The 22,550-nt window shown below is 39.4% G+C and overlaps 1 protein-coding gene across 2 annotated transcripts in view; it reads right to left on the bottom strand.

The window, feature by feature from the left end:
* The window catches only part of srgap3 (SLIT-ROBO Rho GTPase activating protein 3), a 114,932-nt gene that overhangs the window by 57,897 nt on the left and 34,485 nt on the right, over nucleotides 1–22,550 (bottom strand). For both annotated transcript variants that reach the window (XM_088338349.1, XM_088338350.1), the window contains exons 3-4: nucleotides 11,312–11,474; nucleotides 7,545–7,607 (exon numbers count right to left, since the gene is read on the bottom strand). In XM_088338349.1, coding sequence (XP_088194475.1) covers nucleotides 7,545–7,607; nucleotides 11,312–11,474 — 226 coding nt within the window. The remainder of the gene's footprint in view (nucleotides 1–7,544; nucleotides 7,608–11,311; nucleotides 11,475–22,550) is intronic.

Genomic DNA, 22,550 nt, shown 5'->3' with positions numbered 1-22,550 from the left:
CAGAGGGATAACCAACTGGAAGGTATTGATTTAAAAAAAAATGTATATAAGACATTTTAAGAACAATAATGAGATAAAGCATATTATGTCAGGACCAGAACGGAAACAGGACCCACTTGCGTGACGTTTACAGGTTTTATTGAAAGAGAGAGGAAGGACTGCGCCCACGATCCGGTGTTCGCTGAGCGAGGGAAGCAAGTCGCTCTCGTACTCGGATTGTGATCCGAACACGGAAGTTGATCTTCCGTAGGGGCGGAAAACTGGTCGGTAGTCGAGACTGGGAGAGCAAGACTTGGTCGGGGTCGGAAACGAGTCGTAAGCCCGAACGGGAGAGTAGACGTAGTCAGGAACAAAAAAGGGTCGTAAGCCGGGACGGGAGAGCAGACGTGGTCAGGGTCCAAACAGGTTGTAGCCGGAGACAAACGGGAGCAAAAACGGGACAGGTGGGAGTCAGGGTCAAAAGAGGCTTGCCTAGTGTTTACTGATGTTTGCAGACGGACTGACAACAGGGGACAGACAGGACTGGGTTGAAATAGTGACAGGGAGCCAGTTAGAACCTGCGGCGGTTGCCGCCAAATGAGCAGGTAAGGGTGAATCACATTAGTAATCATGACATATTAATGATTTCATTTGTTAAGTTTTATTTGTTTCTCAACAATGGTGAGAATAAGTTTGATGTTGCCTTTAAAATAAATAAAAATGACAAAATGGTAACTTTTCTGCATTTTATATAGCACATTTCAAGTCACTGAATACCTCCCAAAGCACTTTACAATGTGCATCACACTTACCCGTTGACACACACACTCACACACAGGTAGCGGCATCAGCCATGTTAGGAGACTTAATGATTCAGTGTCTTGCCTAAGGACACTTCGACGTTTAACTCTGAGGAGCCAGGATTCAACCTGTGACCTCTCGGTCCCAAAATGAGCGCGAGATTCAGGATATAATGATTAGAGGTAGGTTTAATATAGGATCAGTAACCTTTTTTATGCTCAATCAATTTAAAGAATCCCAAAAAAATCATATTGACCAAAAGAGAAAAAAGGTGACTCGAAAGGAACCTGCTGTTGATTGATGGGCCGCCAGCTCCCTTCATTTAATTCCAAGAACCGGCTCATAGTCGGTTGAACCCCATCCACGGATGACAACAGGTGGTGGCTTACATTTTTCAAGACTCGGCTCTCATTGCCTTTTCTTTCGGCGCAATAGTACATAATATATTCGTAATCGTAGTCGCGATTTTGAATACTGACACAATCCGAAAAAACGTGACGTAAACAACTATACACTGTTGGGGCAACAGTAGCTTGGGATCAAGAGGTCGCAAGATCGATTCCCAGTTCCTCCATCTTATATGTCGAAGTGTCCTTGGGCAAGACACTGAATACCTAATGCCCCCAATAAGCAGAATAAGCAGGTAGTTGCCCAGCATGGTTGACGCTGCTATCAGTATGTGAGTGTGTGTGAATGGGTTGGTGTGAAGCACATTGTGAAGCGCTTTGGAAGGTCTGAAAAGCGCTATATAGATGCAGACCATTTACATTTACATTCTCAGAGGAGTGGGTAAAATTGTGCCGGTGAAAACAGTATCAGGCTTGCGGGGGCACACCACCGTTCAGCAGCCAAAGTAATGCACCGCCAGTAATGGTAACGGCGTTGTAACAATGAAAACAAATTGTTAGATTACCCCGTTACTGAGAAAATAATGCTGTTACGTAAAGCATTATTCATAACAGTGTTATTCCCAACACTGTTTAAAAGGGAAGCAATTGGCTGAGGTTCACAGGCATGCAATAACCTTCTGTAAACTATCGAAGAGGAACCGTTATCCTGTCATAGCATCAATAACAAAAGCAGCGGTACGTCATGATTACAGATATGCTTCACCTATGCCTGCTCCTTTGGCGCCAACTGCCTCGGACTCCGATTGGCTCCCGGTCACTATTTAAACCCTCGTCTATCTGTCACCTGGTGTCAGTCCATCTGCGAACAGCAGTTTACTCTAGGCAAGCTTTTCGACCCTGACTCACTCCTGTTTTGGCTCCCATCTGTTTCCCGCTTCGACACGTTTTTTGATCTTGACCATGTCTACTCTCCTCTCCTGGTTTTCGACTTATTGCTAATCTTGACCACGTTTTTTGCTCTCCTGTCCAGGCTTGTGACCTGTTTCTTCCGCTCCCGACACCGCCATTGCTCGCCACGGAAGTGCCACTTCCGCGTTCGAAGCGACCTGCTCCCAGCGACCACCGGATTGTGTGTGCAATCATTTCCCTTCTTCCCAATAAAACTGAGAGAAACTTACGCAAGTGGGTCCTGTCTCTGTTCCGGTCCTGATACAGTACTGATATTTAATACTGTAATTCACCAAATCCATATCAGTGATTTAGTCTGTTTACTCACCGATATGATCTCTAAGAACAGTACAGTATCAGCATAAGAACAACACTAGTTATCTTTAGTCTAATTAGATGATAAGCAGTTCTTTTTTTTTACATTAAATCTGTCTCATTTACCATGCTTTGTGGGTGTGACTTTTTTGTTGTTTCATTGCCTTCCAAAACGAGTCTATTTATGATTCAATAGTTTACAGGGGCACCCATTTGCCATATATCTATATCTATACCATTTGTTTCTAAAAAATGCACCAGATTGATGCATTTGAACTTAAAATATACAACATTTTCTTCCTGGGGAGCATGCCCCTGTACCCACCTAGGCTGTCCACCTACCGGGGTCTCAAAAAATTCTATGCAAATACTGGTTATCATCAGTACTTCTTCATACCTGTCTAGAAAGAGTGATTCTACAGTAGAAACTGACAGTTTGGGTTTCGTTTCAGCTTCTGGACTGCTCTTTTAGTAGAAGAACGATTTTAAGCTCTCTGCGTCTTTGCCCTTGTTATCGGCTTTGTCTGTAACTCGTTTTTGCCCGGAATATTATGTGAATAAAACCATCTAAAGAACTGCTTATAGTCTTTGGCCTGTATTGGGTTACTCCACATGTTGTCTCATAAATCCCTAAACCCAACAACACGACAAGTATCACCTACCACCAAAAGAAATAGTGAATATTTGAGTGGCAATTACACATTCACTATCTTTAACTAATGTCTGCCCCGACAGTGTTGTGTGTGATAAATTCTACACAAAGATTTAGGAAAGGTGCCCTCCTTCCGATGAATGAAAACAGATAGCAAAAGCATGAATGACAGACTGAAGCCGAGAAGAAAGCAGCAGACGACAGTTGAGAGTTTAGAAATCAGTGTTGCTATTAATAAGAAAAACAACGTAGCAACGAACTGACAGCAGGTGGTCCATCACAAAGATAAGATAAGCTTTATTGATCGCACAGGGGATATTAAGTCTGCGTAACCGGAAATTAACACGAACCGAAGCAGAGGACTGTTGAATGTTTCTGACTCCTGTTACTGAGAATATCAACAGGAGATTCCCAGGCCTTTGCACTTTCCTCATTTCAAGGCTTGGCAGACAGAAAATATGTTTGGAGCTCACAGCCTTCCCAGTCTGGCTTAGAAGCCAGGGATTTCACACTCCTTTTGGCTGCCAATAAAAACTGTTTGAAGAAAAATCACCATGTGTTACAAAATGACTACAATATTTATGTGGCTATTTATGAAAAAAGAAAATACTAATAAGGTTGCAGGTGGCAAGGATTTTTTAAATTATTCCCTACAAAATTCAGGGGAAGCATGAAAGTGGACTGCATGAAAGAGATGCCGTTAGAGAAGTAAATCATGAATGCTATACTCTAACGCAGACAGTCACAAACGCTACTTTATTTTTTCACACAACATTGAAATTGGTAATACTATAGGAGTTTTTTACACCTAGCATAATGATCACCTCACCTTTTAATGTTGTTTCACTTTGTAAGTATAGTAGTATGTCTGTGACAGCATAGTAGTGTGTATGAGAGTGCAGACGCGGCCCTATAAGTTGAATTTGTTCGTAAGTTGCTTCAGTGCTATAATTTGTATGTTTGAGGTTTTTATATAAGTATGTTTAAGGCTTATATAAATAGCCTGTACTGTTTTGTATAAAGATAAATAAAGTTAAGTTTAACTTTCGGAAGATGAGCTTCAAGAGTTAGACAACTTTCTCCTCCGTAATAGAAAGTGTCCGAGAAAAAGCAATCCAACCATTTTCACAACCGCATCAAGCTTTCTTATTCCACTTTCATCTCAAACAAAAAGGCTCGCCTCTTCTTTACACTTTACACCAACCATATTGAATGGATGCACGAGATATTAAACAATAAAAATGTTTAAAAAGTTCTTAGCGTGCTGGTGATACAGTACAGTATGTACACACACGAACTAGGAAGAGGAAGCCGGATTTCTTCTTTGGGGTGGATGCTGGGTGAGGTCTCACAGCATTACACGCATGTAGCGGTGGAAAGAAGCACTACAGTACTATGCTGTACTTGGGAGAAGGTGCACAATACAAAATCTAACTTACAACAATGTTCGGATATTTTTTTGACATCCCGAAAAAAAATGTTTGTATCTACTGTTTTTCGTAACTCGAATGCTCGTAAGCAGGGGAGTGTCTGTATGGTAATATGAATAAAAAAGTATAATAGGGTACTTATGAGAATAGTAATACGTGCGAGAGAGTATAGTAGTGTGTGTATGAGAATATAGTAGTTGTGTGAGAGGGTATAGTAGTATATAGTAGTACAGTAACCCCTCGGTTATCGCGGTTAATGGGGACCAAAACCACCCGCGAATAGTGAAAATCTGCAAAGTAGCGACGCCCCTTCAAAAATGCTTAAAAAATATATATATAATTTGTTATTATTTTTTTAAATTATTATTTTATTTTGTTCTTATTATTTTTTAGATCCGGTTAATGGGGACCAAAACCACCCGCAAAAAGTGAAAATCCGCGAAGTAGCGACGCCCCTTCAAAAATGCTTAGAATTTTTTTTTTTAAATAATAATTTTATATATATATATATATATATATATATATATATATATATTTATTTTTAAATTATTTTATTTTATTATTATCATTTTTTAGACCCACGAAGCTCTAAAACCGCGAACGTGGAACCGCGAAGTAGCGAGGTCCCACTGTATGTAAGAGAGTGTATTTATAGTGATTGTGCATTGGTATGACATTGTCTCTATGAGAGTATAGTTGCACATGTGTAGGAGTATGATGTTAAATGTGAGAGCAAGTATGCTTTACATCTCAAACGGCCTCTCATATAAAACGCTCCTTATGTCTTAAAATTTAGAATGACGCCTCCTTGTACTTCAATGTACCCATTAAAGTTGGCATTATAATGAATTTGTCAAGAACAGAAACAGAAAAACATTTAAATTCATACCTTAATGATTTGTTATCAAGAAATCCGACAAAAGGGAAGGTGGACTGGGAAAAAGAAAACATAAAAATACTAGGATCCACGAATTAATTTATATGACCGTTGGAAGAAAAGAAGATTTATAGTATGAGACATCAAAGTAAGCAGGGACCAATAAAATAAAAATGCAGTTAAGGAAAAAAAGATATAAAAGATGCAAGTCATCCATTTTCCCCCACACAAGCTCCCAACCAAGCTGCATTTTTCAGATAAAGACGAAATGGTGCGCTCTGTGACAAAATGACACCTTCGGGTATTAATCCACTGACGAACCGGGAATCTGGAGCAACACATTACAGATGGGTAAAAAAAGGAACATTTTATCACTTATGCCTTTTTCGCTGTCAAAATCATTGTTTCACAATTATTATTCGAGGTACTTTTAAAAGGATCTAAAATATATAAGTATGGGACTGGCGAAATCAAAATTTAAGGGACAGTCGCTTTCCTACTTACGACCATTCGACTTACGAAAAATGGTAGATATGAATTTTTTTTCGGAATGTCGAAAATTGCTATAAGTTCAATTTTGTATTAAATGCACCTTTTTCCTAGTACAGGACATTACTGTAGTGCTTCTTTCCGCTGCGACCGGCCTGTGGCGCTGTGAGAGGTCACCCACCATCCACCCAGAAGAAAAAAAAATCTACTTCCTCTTCCTAGTTAGTGTGTAAACATTCTATACTGTCTATACTATGTCTATATTATCTCCAGCGCGCTAAAAACTTTGACATTTTTATTTTTTAATATCTTGTGCATCCTTTCATAATCGTTGGTGTAAAGTGTAAAGAAGAGGCGAGCCGTTTCTTTTGAAATTAAAGTGGAATAAGAAAGCTCGATGCGGTTGAGAAAATGGTCGGACCGCTTTTTTTCTGCCACTTTCTAACACGGAGGAGGACCTCTTGAAGCTTATCTTCCAAAAGTAAGTTACACTAAACTTTATTTATTTTTATAGAACATATTATTTTATCAAATGTTTATTTTTTAGTACAAAACAATACAGGTTACTTATAGAAGCTTTAAACATACTTATATGAACCTTAAACATACAAAATATAGCACTAAAGCAACTTACAACCAGCTCAGTAGCCTAGATGGTAAGGCGCCCGCTTTGAGACTGGGAGGTTCGGGTTCGCGCCCCGGCCGAGTCATTCCTAAGACTTAAAAAGTGGTCGGCGGCGCCCTCTCTTGGCTGCGGCTGCATCGGGTCAGATGCAATCGACATTTCGTTCTGTGTACATTGTTACACAGAATGACAATACAAGGAAATTATTATTATATTATTATTATTATTACAAACACATTCAACTTACGAACGATCCGTCGTTCATAAGTAGGGCAGCGTCTGTACTCACATTCATGTGTAGGTCAAAATTAACAAAATAATAAGGATGCACCATGCTTTGTTGTCCCACCTATAAAGCTCTTTCAGAACGAAATTGATACCTAGCATGTGGGAGTCCAAAACCACTATGCAATTTTACATTCCAAGCAATTGGCCACTTGTAACCCAAAAGAGAGAACTGTGACTTAAAGGGACAGTTCTGTTATTGAGCAACTCATAAAGGTAAAAAATGCTTTCATCATAAAAGCACAATATTTATTTAAAGGCAAAAACATGAACTATCATATAAACGTCTAGAAATCAGCATATATTTGACATAGCATTAGCCTCACCAAAGGGAGCTTACATAACTGTCCATCACCCTGCTGCTACGCGTAGCTAAAACCTCATAAAGGGTGAGGCAAAAGAACAAGAGCTAAAACGGCGCGTTTTAATCACATTGAGTTTCAGTATTTTGTATTGCTCATTTTGCTTTTAAGCAGATGTTTTCGGTTGCACTACACCATATAGCGATATATAGTAGTCAAATAATTGACGCTGTCCCTTTATGTCAGATTATCTTACTTAATCAGAATTGACTTGAAAAACTCGAGTCAGCCTAATTGAAATCTGTTGTGACAAAATGGATCTGAAAATAAAAACGATTGTGGTTGCATTTTTTTTTCAATGTCCAATAACATCAGTCACGTAATTATGACAATACCTATAATTTAATTATTGAAAAAAAAAGTTTTAGAGAACTAAAAAGAAAAACTAATCACAGAAAAGGATTTGTGCTTTGATCCAATGTTGTACTTACAGTGTAGAGTTCATTGGTCACCTTCACCAGCTCTTCGTGCATCTGAATGCCGATGTCCTTGCTCTGAAAGTCAATGGTACAATAAAACAGCCCAGTTTAACATACTCTGATCCAAGATAAAGGAAAAGACACAGACAGTAAGACTATACACCTAAAACAGTTTCGGATGGGACAAAAACACAAGTCATATTTATTTGTACAGCCCTTAATCACATATTTGCAGTCTCCGTGTCTCAAAGGGCTGCATAAATATTTACAATTCCTATTTTTGAAACGTAGTTCATAAAAAAAAAAAACAGACATTTAACAACTAAGCATTCTGAACAGTTTTCAATTTGAATAGTGCAAGGATGCACATTTGTATGAATTTCTACTCACTGTCATTGTTCACGCATGCAAAAAGTGATTCACTTGACCGGTAATTTAGGCCCATATACGGACTACTGGATCCTGTCCACCTAATGGCGTTTCTTTGTTTATGTATGCGTCAAACAGCATTGAAAACTATCGAGATTGAGGTATCAGCCACTTCAATGTAACCAGGGAAAAGCTGGGATGTGCACTTTGTTGACTTCATTGCGGTAGAAGTGACTGAATAATTTTGAAAGTGCGATACAGGAGTTTGACCAAGGTGTGAGCAAACATGTCAAAGCGAACATGACTAGAGACGATCTAAGAATCAGCTTTTTTGTTTTTTTTTTGTTTTTTTTTAGATCACTATCTTTCTATCTACCCTGGTCATATCCCTCGAGAGGAATGACCGACAGCAAGACAAACACGTACACAAAAACAAAGAAAATAAAAAGAGCGAAAAAGTAGCAAAAAACACACACTAAAATTTTTGGGACCATGGCTAACCCAAATGCCCAAACACCCAAACAAGTTAAGCACCTCTGCACCCAAGTCGGTCATGCTTTCGTCCCTCCAGATGAAACGGAACACAAGAAAGCGGCCGTGTCATCTGGTCAGGGTGACACAATATACTCTGTTCAACAGCAGGGCACGACAGCTTTCACTGGTTTACCCCTGCCGCATCATACAGGTGCCCTGCTCATCCCTTAGAACGCGTCCAAACAACCCACTATCCTTTCACAACACCTCTCCACTCATTCCTATCACCAACAATAGCCCTAACTTCCACTATATTTAGACCCCTTTACTGCAGTGCACTCATAACACCATCCATCCACGTCAATCGCGGCCTTACTCTTGGTCTCCTTCCATTTACTTCTGCTCTGTAGATCCTCTTTCACATTCGCTCCTCATCCATACTCTCCATGTGTCCAAACCAACCGAGTACTCTCTTGTCTTTTTAGATCACAATGTCATTAAAGTCCTCAACCATCTATATCATACTGCCTATCTCAAAAACATACATACATCTGACAAAGATACATTTTATGTTAACAAAAAGCACGCACTATTTGGAATGGCAATATATTTACTGGTGGACGGCTATCATTTATATCACCATTTGCACATTTCCAATACAAAAAGTCGTGGCGATGCAGTGTACAGTAAACAACAAACATTCTATTATTACTTTCTGGCAGTAATGACCACTTTTAATAAATCCTGTGTGTAGCTGTAAATAACATTATTGTTGGTGAGTAACTGTTGGATTTGTGGTACTGCTCATTTTCTGCAGCCTGGTATTTGTTTGTTTTTAAGACAAAGGCATTAAGACCTTTTCAAACCGGCAACAAACAATATGCAATAAATACTTCAAGTGTCACAAGGGCTGGGGCAGCTAGTGAATAGCATCAGTGTGCATCAATGGCTCCAAAGTGAGACATACTGCAGCATGTACTGCAGGCTGTAGAAGCTCAGGGGGGGGGACGGGTGGTTCAAGTAGAAAATGAACAAGTGTGATGCAACGCTCTGCAAGTACTGGAATCAATTTTGAAAAGATCAGCCTCGTTTGAATTACAAACTTGTTGTTCAGTTCACATCTCTCTCTGAATGGAAGCTTCGTTCATTGTTCCAACAGTGCTAACGTATTGCCCGCTGAGTAAAGTTATGATGCAACGTCACCGTTCATCAGTGTTATTGTCAGGGTCTGCGCCGACCACATTGTGGACACATGTTGCTAACGGTTTATACTGTTTGAATGCCAATGCGTATACCAATTCAGGTACTAGTTAATCGTTTAAAAATTAACTAAAGAGCACATTTTATAGTGATGATCTCACTCACACTTAGTGAAGAGTTCCAATTAGAAAATGTAGACATTAAAATAATTAGCTCAAAATATGTTTAATCAATTGTATTTTCAATTCTAACCGAGGTGGCTTGGCTTGATTTGACAAGTCCAACAAAAAGAGCCCACCCATCCTCTGGAGTAACTGGTTTCAGTTTAAACTTAATGGGCACTCTCCAGTTTAAAGACAGGTCTCACCCATGCCAAAAGGGGAAACTAAGGAATGGCTCTCCATTGACTTGTTTTAAGAGGTTATTATTAAATGAAACAGATTTCACTTTTGAGTTGCCACACATACCCACAAACTTGCACACCTACAGGTGAGAGCAGTGTTCGAATGTTTGGATTAGACCTCAATCATCTCAGCTATGTGCTGACTAAATCCTGTTAACCCACTTGAGAGGCGACAAAACATTTGTCTAAGGGTGCCTGGGCCACACGTTTCAGCATGCACTCCACCCACTCCTATTACATTTTCTGGATTCACTGTGGAAATAATTAATTATTTAACCATGAGATAATTGGAAATGTTCTTTACTCCAGATTTATCCATATTAGCATAACTTTGATGTAGGTCAACTTCATAATCTTGTTTTCTTCTAAATCCAGACCCAATTGTCCAAAGTACTCAAACACAGAAAATAAGGACATTCAAACTGTTTTCAATAAACCCTCTAAATTTGTAATGCAACTAGCCCAAGTTGGCCAAATAAAAGTCCCTTTAACATGAATGGAGAAAGATCTGCAACAGCACAAAATAACTGCTCACAAAATGTCAAAAAAAAACTTGCAAGGAAACAATTTAAAATGTTGGGAATATACCAAATTAGTTTGAATATAAGGATATAGTTTTGCAAATAATTTTAATATTTGGAATAAAATCATTTTGGTATTCAGTCAGTACAGTTAACACCCGATCTTTCCTAATGAAATGTACAAGTTGTCAGTTGCATTGAAAAATGCGTACTCATATCTTATTCACTCACTTATTTGTGAAACATTGTTGTTGATAAATGTCATTGCACTACCTATTGTTGCTAAAATTCGCCCTATGCTGTCTCATTCGGATGCAGAGATTATAAATCATGCGTTTGTTACCTCTCGTCTCGATTACTGTAATGCACTAATCTCCGGTCTCCCAAAGTCCAAAAGCCTTCTGATGGTACAAAATGCTGCAGCGAGGATTTAACTAAGACAAGAAAGTTTGATCACATTAACCTGATTCAAGCTGACCTGCAATGGCTCACTGTTAGCTTAATATGTGATTTTAAGGTTTTATTGGTAGTATACAAAACTATGCATGGACTTGCTCCCTCATATCTTTCAGATTTAATTTTCCCTATGTTCCGGTCTGAAGCTTTCGCTCTGAAAATACTGGTCTACTAGTGATCCCAAGAGCCAAGAAGAGATCCGCAGGTTCGGGAGCGTACTCCCGGTGTTGTGGAATGCTCTGTGTGTGCTCACCCTGGAGTGCTATTTCTAATCTTGTTGTTCACAACGTTGTGATCAAATACAATAAAGACAATTCTAATTCTACAAAGACCCAATGACTGAAGTATCCTCTGACCTTCTTGAAAAGGCGGATGACATCCTCGCTGATCTGGGCCAAGCGCAGGATGATGTTGTTGGTGTAGATGTCACTGAGCGTGGCGTGGTCACGACTCTCACGCCTGGTCTGGTTCAGCACCAGATACCAACAGTTCACAGAGGACAGCAGATGCTGGTCTTTTCTGGAAATAACAAGAGCACAAACGGCATTATTATTATCTTAGTTTTTTCTAATCACCAAAGGTAAACATGAGTAAATCATTTGTAAACAATCTCTTTAGCAGTGGCATTTAGAACCTAAGTAGTGATCCAAATGTAACAGGAACAATCTGTTCTTAAGCATTGTCTGAAAACACTTATTACTTACACACCAATTGACACTATTCTGATCATCTCGCAACACTGTAGCTCCAATTTGCATCTAGCATTCAACTGATGCAGTCTTTGTGTCTGTATGTCTGTAAGTTCAGTGGGAAGAAAAAACACCTCATCTTCACATAGTAACTTGTAAGTCATAGGTGCAGAAAATCAGTGTGGGAGTGCTATTGTGCAAATTGGGTTTTCTGGGATGCTGGTAAAATAGCAAAATTAGAAGCCAGATCGTTTTCTTCTTTATGTTTACTATTTGGTTTATGTATCACTGCCTCAATGTCTAAATCTTTACCATATCCAAATAATTCTTAGTTTTATGGTTCACTGATCCCTTAAGTGCCTGGTTCATCAGGGCACCAATGAGGACATAACGGTAAACAGCTTTCTCCACTGTTGACAATTCCTGGCCTGTTTTTGGGTCGTGGCAAAGTTGGACTCATTTCTAATGTTGACGACCCTGTTATTCTTCACTCTTCCTCTCCTCATGGTCCCCCTGGACAGTGCCTGGAGAATTATATTGGGCAGTCCTGATGATCTTGTGACGTTTTCATCTGCGCACAGTAGACATCAGTTCTTCGTGGGGTCCGATGTCTGATCTTTAATTTCACTGATATGTTCTTGTCCCTCCAGATGGATTTAAGTCTGACAAGTGTGACTGTGGTTTGAGATTACCTGGCCACGATTTCTGTTTTTGACTCCACTTCGATTGGACAGCTCCAAAATGTTTAAATTTGGTGATAGGTTTAACCTTTTGGTGGTTGATGGTGATATTTGTGGCGATAACAACTCAAGCAAGGTCCCTTAAATCGTATGATGGCACTTAAAGTATACAGAAATCAAGCTAGAGGATTTCCGAAACAATTTCTTCAATTTCGTCTTTATCCAATTATCAATTTTTAGAGTTGTCGCTGAGGGACGAAGTCATTAATGTTGCTCACACTTCAGCTCATTGCTCTCTTCAGAGAGTGTGATTGGTCGAAGCCTCAATCTTTGTGATGTCATAATTTCTTAACATTGACTCGCAATAGAAACTGGTGGATTTTGCTTCCAAACACGCATTGTTCTCAGTTCACGGATCCGTTAACCGCTTGTGTTGTTGGGGCACTTCTTACTGTGATGTGTCTCGGGCAAATACAGCCTAATGGTGCCAATCCCACTCCAGGCTGTTTTTTTCGGGTGGGGGTTTGCTCCCTCACATGAAACGGATTTTTCCATGGTTACCAGTAGCAGGAGAAGCCTCATAAAAGCAGAATAATAATGAAAATGCTGTGTTTGGAGTATTAGTGACGTACAAAACATATTGTAAATCTAAATCTAAAATAATTTATGAATATAAAAAAGTATTTTTATTGCAGCTTCACTAGCAATTGCAAAATAAAAGTAGACTGATTTCTGACTCTGCCTTTTGGGGCAGTCTATTTCTACATCCTAATCATGTTTCTTTTTGTAGCAATCCCACTCAAGCGATCAAACTACCTAAATTGGTTGCAATAAATTCCCCTGTGCAATCTGGGGACCAACCGCCTCTGAAATCAGCTAATCCCTAAAAGTGCTCGCAATGAAGCACACTCTGCCTCATCCTTGCTTTTTTCCCTTTTAATCTTTCCTTCCACATGCACACAGAGAACACCACTGACACCTCCAAGCACAAAAAGAGACATTTTATTCAAATTAATACCAGGAAATGTCAGGGTTGCAGCAACAGGAGGGCAGAAGATTCAGAAGTAATTTTCTTGTGCCACTGCCCTCATTTCACAGAAGCAGGAGGCCGCTAATTAGGCTGGTGTCTGACCCACATTTCTGTAAATATTTCAACCTCCTTTTTTTCCATCTTTTTGAGGTCTATCAAAGACAATCTTTTCTCAATTCATCTTCCTATCAGTGCTGTAAATGGGTTTTCTATGGAAAGCAGCGAAGTGGTATTAAAGGGCGAAACGCTATAAATATTTATTCAAAAAGTATTAACACGCTGCCTCTGCTCTATGAGGAACATTAGTCTCCTCTCTAAAATGAATTCTGGAAAAAAGAAGCAGGAATTTGTTTCAATGAAAAACGCCGCAATAAAATGCAAATCGGGGTACAACATGCTTGAATGCAGACATCTCTATCACTCAGATTCTCTGATTGGCCAAGCTAGGACTCCCAGAAGGAAGTGTGTATCCCTCAAAACAAGGGCTTTTTGCAAGATTCCCTTAATCCTCTCGACACACTGTTTGCCTGCTGCTTATCGACCTAACAAAGCAGACAACGGGCAAAACCATTTCAAAGACAAAAATGGTACATGGCAAATGCCGCTTATTCGTTTTCCTTTTACAGGTTTGCAATTTTTCCTTGTGAAAGGAGACTGCCAACGCTTGCTAACGTGCAGCTGCATGCAAGCAGGGATCAAAGATCTGGCGTAGATCAGAAAAAGCAACACACTGTGAAGCAGCTAATCTATTGATGCATGACACTGACTTCCACCAGCTGCACTTTGCATTGGGATAAGTGCGGCCTATTGACTGTGGCCTGTAAACCAGAAATAGAGGATTAGTTTAACACATGACTGTCAAAAGGTCAGAAAGCTGTCCTTGGTTGCCAAAGGAATGACTCCAGACAAAAACAATATAACATAAAGGTTGTGTTTCATAGTGACAATTCTGGTATGAGCGTCAGGATACAAAACGTCACCAATTCAATGTTAAAGGGATGGTATGTATTATTTAGTGCCTCCTAGTTGTAAAGAAAAAAGCATTCAAAAAGCAAGAACATGAGGCTCACCTAGAGGGAGCGCACATGATTGTCTGCCATTTTACAGCTTAAAGGCACCCCAAAAAAACAAAAACCCTGTGGAAAGATGGGCAAAGAAAAAACAAAACAAAAGGAAAAATCATGTGTTTTTTTTTACTTCCAGTCTCCATAGTTTGTAATCTTTCTTATACTTTGCAGCATTCATTTTTGTTTCCATTCCACAATACAGCGACATGTAGTGGTCAATGAGAACCGATTGTCCTTTTAACATGAAAGATTCTTGCGTGAGCTACACTTATATAAGTGATAAAATAAATACATAATTGATAAAAAAATAATGTTTTGTATTCACCCATTTCTCATTAAATATTTTTGGACCCTTTAATCGTCTGTCTATTATAATCAGCCGCACCAAAATGATTTGTGTTTTATACATATATCCCGAGGAAGACAACGAACTGGCAAGGAACTAAGGTGATGGAGTACTAATAAAGAGGAGACGACAAGTTTTGATTTGAGGAAAAACCAATGGGAAATGAAGAAAAGTGAATAAAACTGTAAAGGGGGAAAACTGAATCTATAAGATAGTGTTCCAATTGAGGTAAGGTTGAGAGAGAGAGCGAGATAGGTTATATTCTTAGCATAAATTATGTCATTTATAGTAAGCTATTTTTTTAATAAGAATTAATTATTTGTAAATTTCTCCGTAACCTTCCATTTTGTCAAATGGCAGCACCGTTATCCATCAAATGTACCCCAACATAATTGATCATTTTTGCTTTTTTTGATGTAAGTTACTCTTAATATTGGTCGTCACTTTGGAGAAGCTCCTTAGTGACAAAGAGGTTTTAAGAGAGCCGGATGATCATTTTCAAATAAATGAGACATTTGCAAAGTACAACAAATTTTAAGATAGAATCATATAAATTACTCCAATCTACTACGGACAATTTAACCAAATTAGAACTACTTGCCAATACATAATAAAATTCGCCCTATGCTGTCTCAGTCGGATGCGGAGATTATAATTCATGCGTTTGTTACCTCCCATCTCGATTACTGAAATGCACTACTCTCCGGTCTTCCAAAGTCCAAAATCAAGAGCCTTCAGCTAGTAAAAAATCCTGCAGCGAGGCTTTTAACTAAGACAAGAAAGTTTGACCACATTACCCCGATTTTAGCTAACCTGCATTGGCTCCCTGTTAGCTTAAGATGTGATTTTAAGGTTCTGTTGGTAGTATACAAAATCATGCATGGACTTGCTAACCCACAACTTTCAGATTTAATTTACCCTATGTTCCGGTCCGGAGCCTTCGCTCTGAAATTGCTGGTCTACTAGTGATCCCAAGAGCCGAGAAGAAATCCACAGGTTCGAGAGCGTTCATCATTCGGGCCCCGGTGCTGTGGAATGCTGTTCCCCGTGAGATTCGATCTGCAACCTCGGTGGAACTGTTTAAATCTAGGCTTAAAACACACTTCTATTCTATAGCATATGAATAACCTATATTTTATGTTGACAATGTAAGGGGATGGAGTCATAATAGTTTGTAGTTTGCAATAGCCTTTGATCTATGCAGCCCTTTGAGACTCATTGTGATTAAGGGCTATACAAATAAACATGACTTGACTTGACTACATAGCTCCGCTTTCTGGAAATTACACTTTAGATTAGAAGCTACTTATAAAACCAGAAATTATTGAAATACAAAGGCTGAAGAACTTATCCTTAAGCAATCATGTATTCAAACAGATGCTTTATCTGTTTAAAAAACGTGTAATACTTACTCTCAACCGATTCTGCTTGATACATTGATTGTAGTGTAATGAGATCCATTATCACCTCACCAAAGGTCGTAGTTCAAGTCAAACTGAAGCCTATCAAAAAAACCTTCAGTGGTGTTTTTCTTCTCTCTTAGTTTGCCGAATGAGATTTAGTAGAGGAGCACAATCGTTCTTGCTGGGTCAGTGTGCTGTGGCTGCAGTAGCTGTAGATCACATTGGCATTCTGCACTGGAAATGTGCTACCAATAAACAGAGTGCTGGCTGTGATTCAACTTAAGTCTGGAGGAGGCTCATTTCTGCGTCTCACAATCATTACACTATTAGTGATGACATCACCAAAGAAGTTCTGGATATATTACAACGACAACTCCAACAGACATGCATTCAATTGGTCTCGTAAGAGGAATCCCTCCAAGTATGTTTTTTCCATCATTGAACCACAAACACATTTGTTTTTAGGAAAATCACCATCAGAATAATTGCAATAAAATGAGAGGAAAGCCACACAAAGCACGTGTGACATCTTATTAATAAGATATGTGATCACCTCCTGTCTGGTCCAGGAGTGCTCACAGCGATGTACACTGCCTTGCAAAAGTTTTGCTTTGCCCGTAATATTGTCATATATTGAGTCTTCTAATTTATAGATAAATAACTCCTGAGGTCTGGACTTTTAACACATTTATACTGTTTTAAACCATTTAAACCATTCCATTGCAGATTTTGCTGTGTGTTTAAGGTTGTTGTACTGTCTGAAGGTGAACCGAGCGGCCCATTCTCAGGTCTCCTAAAGACCCCAAAAGATTTTCTGCCAGAACCCCCCTCTAATTGGCTCCATCCACCGTCCTATCAACTAAATTTCTTCTCAGTCCTGGCTAGAGAAAAGCAACCCCCGAGCATTATGCATTTAAACTAAAACTTAATGCAATCTGTCATTGATACTTACTTAGGTTGACATTGAATCATTCAGAAGTCATGAGTGAACTTTAGCCGTGAGTTGGCTGAGCTGAGAGAACAGGGGAGGTCAATATTTGTGTGCACCTACTTTTTAGTTTTTTTGTTGCAAATATAATGTAGAATGTTGAAAAAATTTGGCTCCACTTCACGATTGTCTTACATGGTCTTGATTTTTAGAACATATTTTCAGGGAAAATGACAAAAAGTTCTTGGGCAGTGGGGGGATGGGGTTCAATACTCATTATTTAACCAGAAACAGATTTTTAAGACATATCACCCACCATTAGACTAATTATACTAAAATGAAAGAAAAGTCGCACAAAGGGCTCGTCACATCTTATTTGGAAGATTTGTGATCACCTCCTTCCTGGTCCAGGAGTGCACACAGCAAGACATTATCTGTCTGTGCTCGGTCCTAATTATTCCACTATTCAAGTCCTATTAGGCGCAATTGTGGTGACAGTACAATGCCTTCTAATGTGCAAAAATGCGTGTGCGTGCATGCATGCCGTGGGGCCAGCACACAAGAAGTCCAACAAAAACAGTCCGTGTTTTTGCTGCTCAATACAACATTCAAATGCATCCCACTTCTTTGATGGGCTTGTTAGGATGACTCACATCCCAGTTAGATGAAAGGCGAGATAATGGGCACAGAGGCCACAAATGTGGCAATGATCAGCTCCTGGCATCCTTGGAAGTCCAAAGACATTGCGAGGCATTCAATCAGATCACGATCTGGAATGGCTGCTATGTGCTCTGCTGTGAAATACTTGATTGGTTTCGTGACAGCATTTGGATGGGGGGGTTATAGTCTACCGCAAGGGTGAGCAGTCTTGACCCTAGAAGGCCAGAGTTTTGCATTTTTTTGATAGTCAGCTCTTTAGAAAACTTCACAGAAGTCGAGGGTTGATCTTGAGTGTTTGATGCAAGTGTGCCCGAGGTAGGAAGCATTGAAAAAGACTGCCAATGAGGACAACGGTTGTCCATCTTTGGTCAATGGCAATGGGAATGGTGTTACAACTAGGGCTTGAGGGGCATTTGTGACATACTATGCATCTTTCACAAGTAAAATTAAAAAAACTATACTCTTATTTAACGTAAAATCCTGTCCATGTGCTTATTTTTTTTAAAAAGTGAACTAGACTTACGCATTTTGTTAGACAGTAATGTCTTATTTAAGTATATCTTAGAGCAGGGATTGACAACCCCAGATTTTTAAAGAAGCATAACAGACCCCCCCAAAAATGTCTGGAACTGCAAAGATTAAATCAAAAACCCTTTGAGACTTTCTGTGATTGAGGGCGATACAAATAAACATGTCTTAACTTGACATTAAACCATTTTTAAGTTAAAATAATAAGGCGTCTCATTCATAAAAGTTAGTATTTTAATATAATTTTAAATATATTTAAAACATTGGAAACTTTTAATGTTTGTCTACCAAAAGAAAACAATCACACTATACAGTAATGCCTCGTTTTTCGCGGTTGCATTCCAAAAAAGTGTAAGAAAGCAATTTAAAGAGCGTCTGGCTAGCTGCATGCTAGAACTGGGGGATCCTCGGAATGAGCAGGTTCTCTGTGATAGTTAAAATACAGGCATAACGAATGTAGCAGTTTCCCATTAGTAGTAGCTCCAGTTCATCCATTTCATGGGTGATAGCTCCGGCGTTGGTTAGATACAAGCTCGGCAGGGGTGGCTTGTCAGAGTTATTACGTTGCCGGACCTGCAGCCCCTCTTTTGCTTTTTCTGTTGACGCGACCTTGGTCTCTTCTCAAACTTGATGATAATCCAAGGAACACCCTGGGTTGCTCAGTATTTCGTTGCATTCTATTGACGTTCCTCAGAGTCCGATTTAATTGATAAATTTCTTTTCAATGTGATGAGCCGCTAAAATACTAGCTGTCGCCGTGCTTCGCAGTTTGTTTTGGGTGGACACATTGACTTGTGCGCCCACCCGGCTGTTTGACTGACAGCATACACCAGCCTATCGCAGTCACGCAGACAGTGAGTCATGCCCACTCAACACAAACACACCTTGACGACTTGCCCCTATGATCGCATTAGCTGTGTGTTGTCTGCTTCAGAACACAATACACGATGTATCAAACACCACAAAAAGTAAACCATGATGCAGCGAGGGATTACCATATCTATATATTCCCCTACTCCATCTTTTCCATTTTCATAAATTTCTGAAAAAAACTCCAGGAAGCCACTAGGGCAGCTCTCAGAGCCAAAAATACAGCCGCAGGTTGCTAACAGCCGACTTAGTGAGATCATTTTCACTTTTCTGACTGGCAGACTTTCTGGGCTTAATCCAAACGAACCTTATTTATCTTAAAATCACGGAAAGGAGGTCCAGGGTTCAATTTCAGCTACCGCAGCCTCCCGTGCAAAGTTTGCATGTTCTCCCGTGCCTGCGTCGGTTAACTCCCACATTCCAAAAACATGCATGTCAGGTTCATTGGCTGGTCTGAATTGTCCCTAGGTCTGAAAGGGGTTGTATGTCTCTGTGTGCCCTGCGACTGGCTGCCAACCAGTTTAGGGTGTCCCCTGCCAACTGCCCGAAGATAGCTGGGATGGGCTCCAGCACCCCGCGACCCTAGTGAGGGTAAATGCTACAAAAAAATGGACGGAGACAATGGAAACGTTCTAAAAAAAACCTCTTGATCACTATTTTCCGGCCTGTTGCTTTATATCACCTTGCATTTCCTGTGGTTCCAACCATGATGCAATTAGGGTATCCCTGGAAAATGCTTTATAACACAACAACTCCAAAACAAAACAAAACACGAAATGTGGTGCAGTGGGAGGATTTATTTCTGAACACGTTCAAGCCCTAACCGCAGTTGAACCTGTGGTTTGTTGATTAATTCAAATGCTTTCTTAACTTCCGACCTTTGTTGCTGTTGAAATGTAACATCTGATCTGCTGCAGGTAAGACCATTCAACTCTCAATTAATTAAACTGTTAAATAAGTATTTTGTTGAGTCTATTCTTTGCTATTATCTTTAATTTGGATGATTATTTTGACACCATTGTGAAATCTAAACCAGTCAGGTTGCACTGGGTGGAGTTTGGGTCAACTGAGAGAGGATTCCTAAAATGCAGGAATGTAACCTGCTGCAACAGCTGGATTAAATTATCCAGTCAAATCCTTACCCTGCTCCCAATACACACATATTTGACGCCAGTTTCACAAAGACGGAGTGCCAAGAATGGCAAATTATCATATTCAAGAAGAATTTAACAATACACCCCTTGTCCTCAAAGTCAGGTCATTCATCCACCGTTTCAAATGCACTCATTTCCAAATGTGACAGCTTTTTGAAAGGATAAGGTTTTGAAACTTGTTCAAAATATTTTGGCTTCCGCAGGTTGAATGGAAAACATTAAGAGGGGCAAGGAGATGAGGTTCATTTAATATATGCAATATATGCACAGCAAATTGAATTCCTACTCAAATCACTGCCTGCTTTGTCTTTATAGTCTCTTTAAGGTTCGTACACTCTTTTCCTGGCCAAATTCAAGCACTTTTTAGGGACTTTCAAATTCAGTTTCCAATTTCTACAGTACATTTAAAATAAAAAATACTGTGTAAATCATTTATTTGCAAAGACAAAAATGTATCTGTGATTTTTAATTTTGTGTGTGCTTTATCAAAACATATCATTTTTAGATCTTGAGTAAATAGAGAATATATTTGTTTTTTGAAACAAATCCCTCCTTATATAGGTGTTGGGTAAAAAGTAATATGTATGTAATATCTTCAGGTGCAGTTTTTCTCACAACAATACATACCACTGGGAAATGCTTCCCTATTTATTTTTTTTTGGCACGCCTCATAAAAAAATATCTCTAATTGATACGCAATCATTGCACTAATACGCATTTCAAAGTGACCGGCGTCCTTTTGTAGGGAACAATGGCGCTTCATAGGGCAACGCTGTACAAACTAATGCCAGCTGCAGTTAATTGCGAGGGAAGTAAAAATGCAATCGCTGAGCGAAGCCACCAGACAGTAGTGTCAGAGTCAATTGTCATTTTAAGCGTATTTGTAGAGAAAAATGGCAACAATTTTAAGCATTTACAAGCACTTCACCCAAAAATCAAGCATGTTTCAATTCTTGAAAACACAATATAAGCACTTTCAATCAAACCCTGTCTCATACATATAATGAAGTGCTTATTAACCCTGTTGGAGCTACCGAACCCCACCGGTTTTATATGAGTATTCACTCAACCGTACTTTGATGTAGGAATAAATGTTTTCCAAATCTAAGACATAGATTTTCCAATGGTGCACAAAATGAACTGTGTAGAGCAAAACTAACACAGTGCACGAACTCACCAATTACAGAACAGCAAATCATTGTGACTGCTGCTAGTTCAGATTTGTTTGGCTTCACCTTGACAGGTGGCACTCACAAGTAATTTTCACAGCAAAGTCTGTTTTTCTTTGTTTTTCATCCAACATCCTCATAAAGGGGTGTTTGCAAATATATGTTGTAATGAATGGTATAAAAACTTTGGGCTTTATTGACACTAACTGGATACTTTTACATTTGTTGACACCAAAATGTTTGCATTAGAGCGCTGTCAATGATTTTGTCAGGGTATTCCTCATTAGTAGCTGATAAAGCGTTCGTCTTGGGATCTAGAGGTCGCAGGTTCGATTCCCGGCTCCTCCGTGCAATATGTCGAAGTGTCCTAGGGAAAGACACTGAATCCCTAATGCCAATAAACAGGTAGTCGCCTTGCATGGCTGACGGTATGTGCATCGGTAAGTGTGAAGCACATTGTAAAGCGCTTTGGAAGGTCTTCATTGCCTTTTGAAAAGCGCTATAAAAATACAAACCATTTACTTTTACATTGACTCCTGCTGCCTCAACATCAAACGTGAATGGCTGTATGCACATGATGAGTCTGTGTGTCTTGACCTCCACGGCAGAGGCTCCACCTAACCCCTGAGCCCGACTAGGGTTTTATCTAAACATAGGTTTAAGAACCACCAATATAAAGTATTTACACAACAAGCTGGAAAAATATTAAATGATAGGCTAACACAAGATGGACACGGCTGGTGCGTTTCACAATGCAATGAAATGCTTAATTGATAACATTTTGCACAAAAATCTGAGTTGAAGCGGAGCGCATCCAATGTTTAACAGCAAAGTTGTGGGACAATTAATTTAACTAGTGTGTAGATTCTTCGGATTTTAATATTCCTGTTAGCAGACAAAGGGGGTTGGCAATTTTTCTGATTCGTGGGCTGCATTGCTTTGAAAAAGATTGCACATGGAGACAGGACCCAATAGCGTTCATTTTACTCCGTTTTTATTAAGAATAGAGCAGTGCTTGCGTGGAAGTGGGACTTCCGTGTCGAGCGAGGGTAGTCGTTGATAGCGAGAAAA

The sequence above is a fragment of the Urocampus carinirostris genome, chromosome 6, assembly GCF_059441175.1.
Source record: "Urocampus carinirostris isolate Australia breed hairy pipefish chromosome 6, RoL_Ucar_1.0, whole genome shotgun sequence".
NCBI classification, from domain to species: Eukaryota; Metazoa; Chordata; class Actinopteri; order Syngnathiformes; family Syngnathidae; genus Urocampus; species Urocampus carinirostris.
This window is presented reverse-complemented; position numbering and strand designations above follow the sequence as displayed.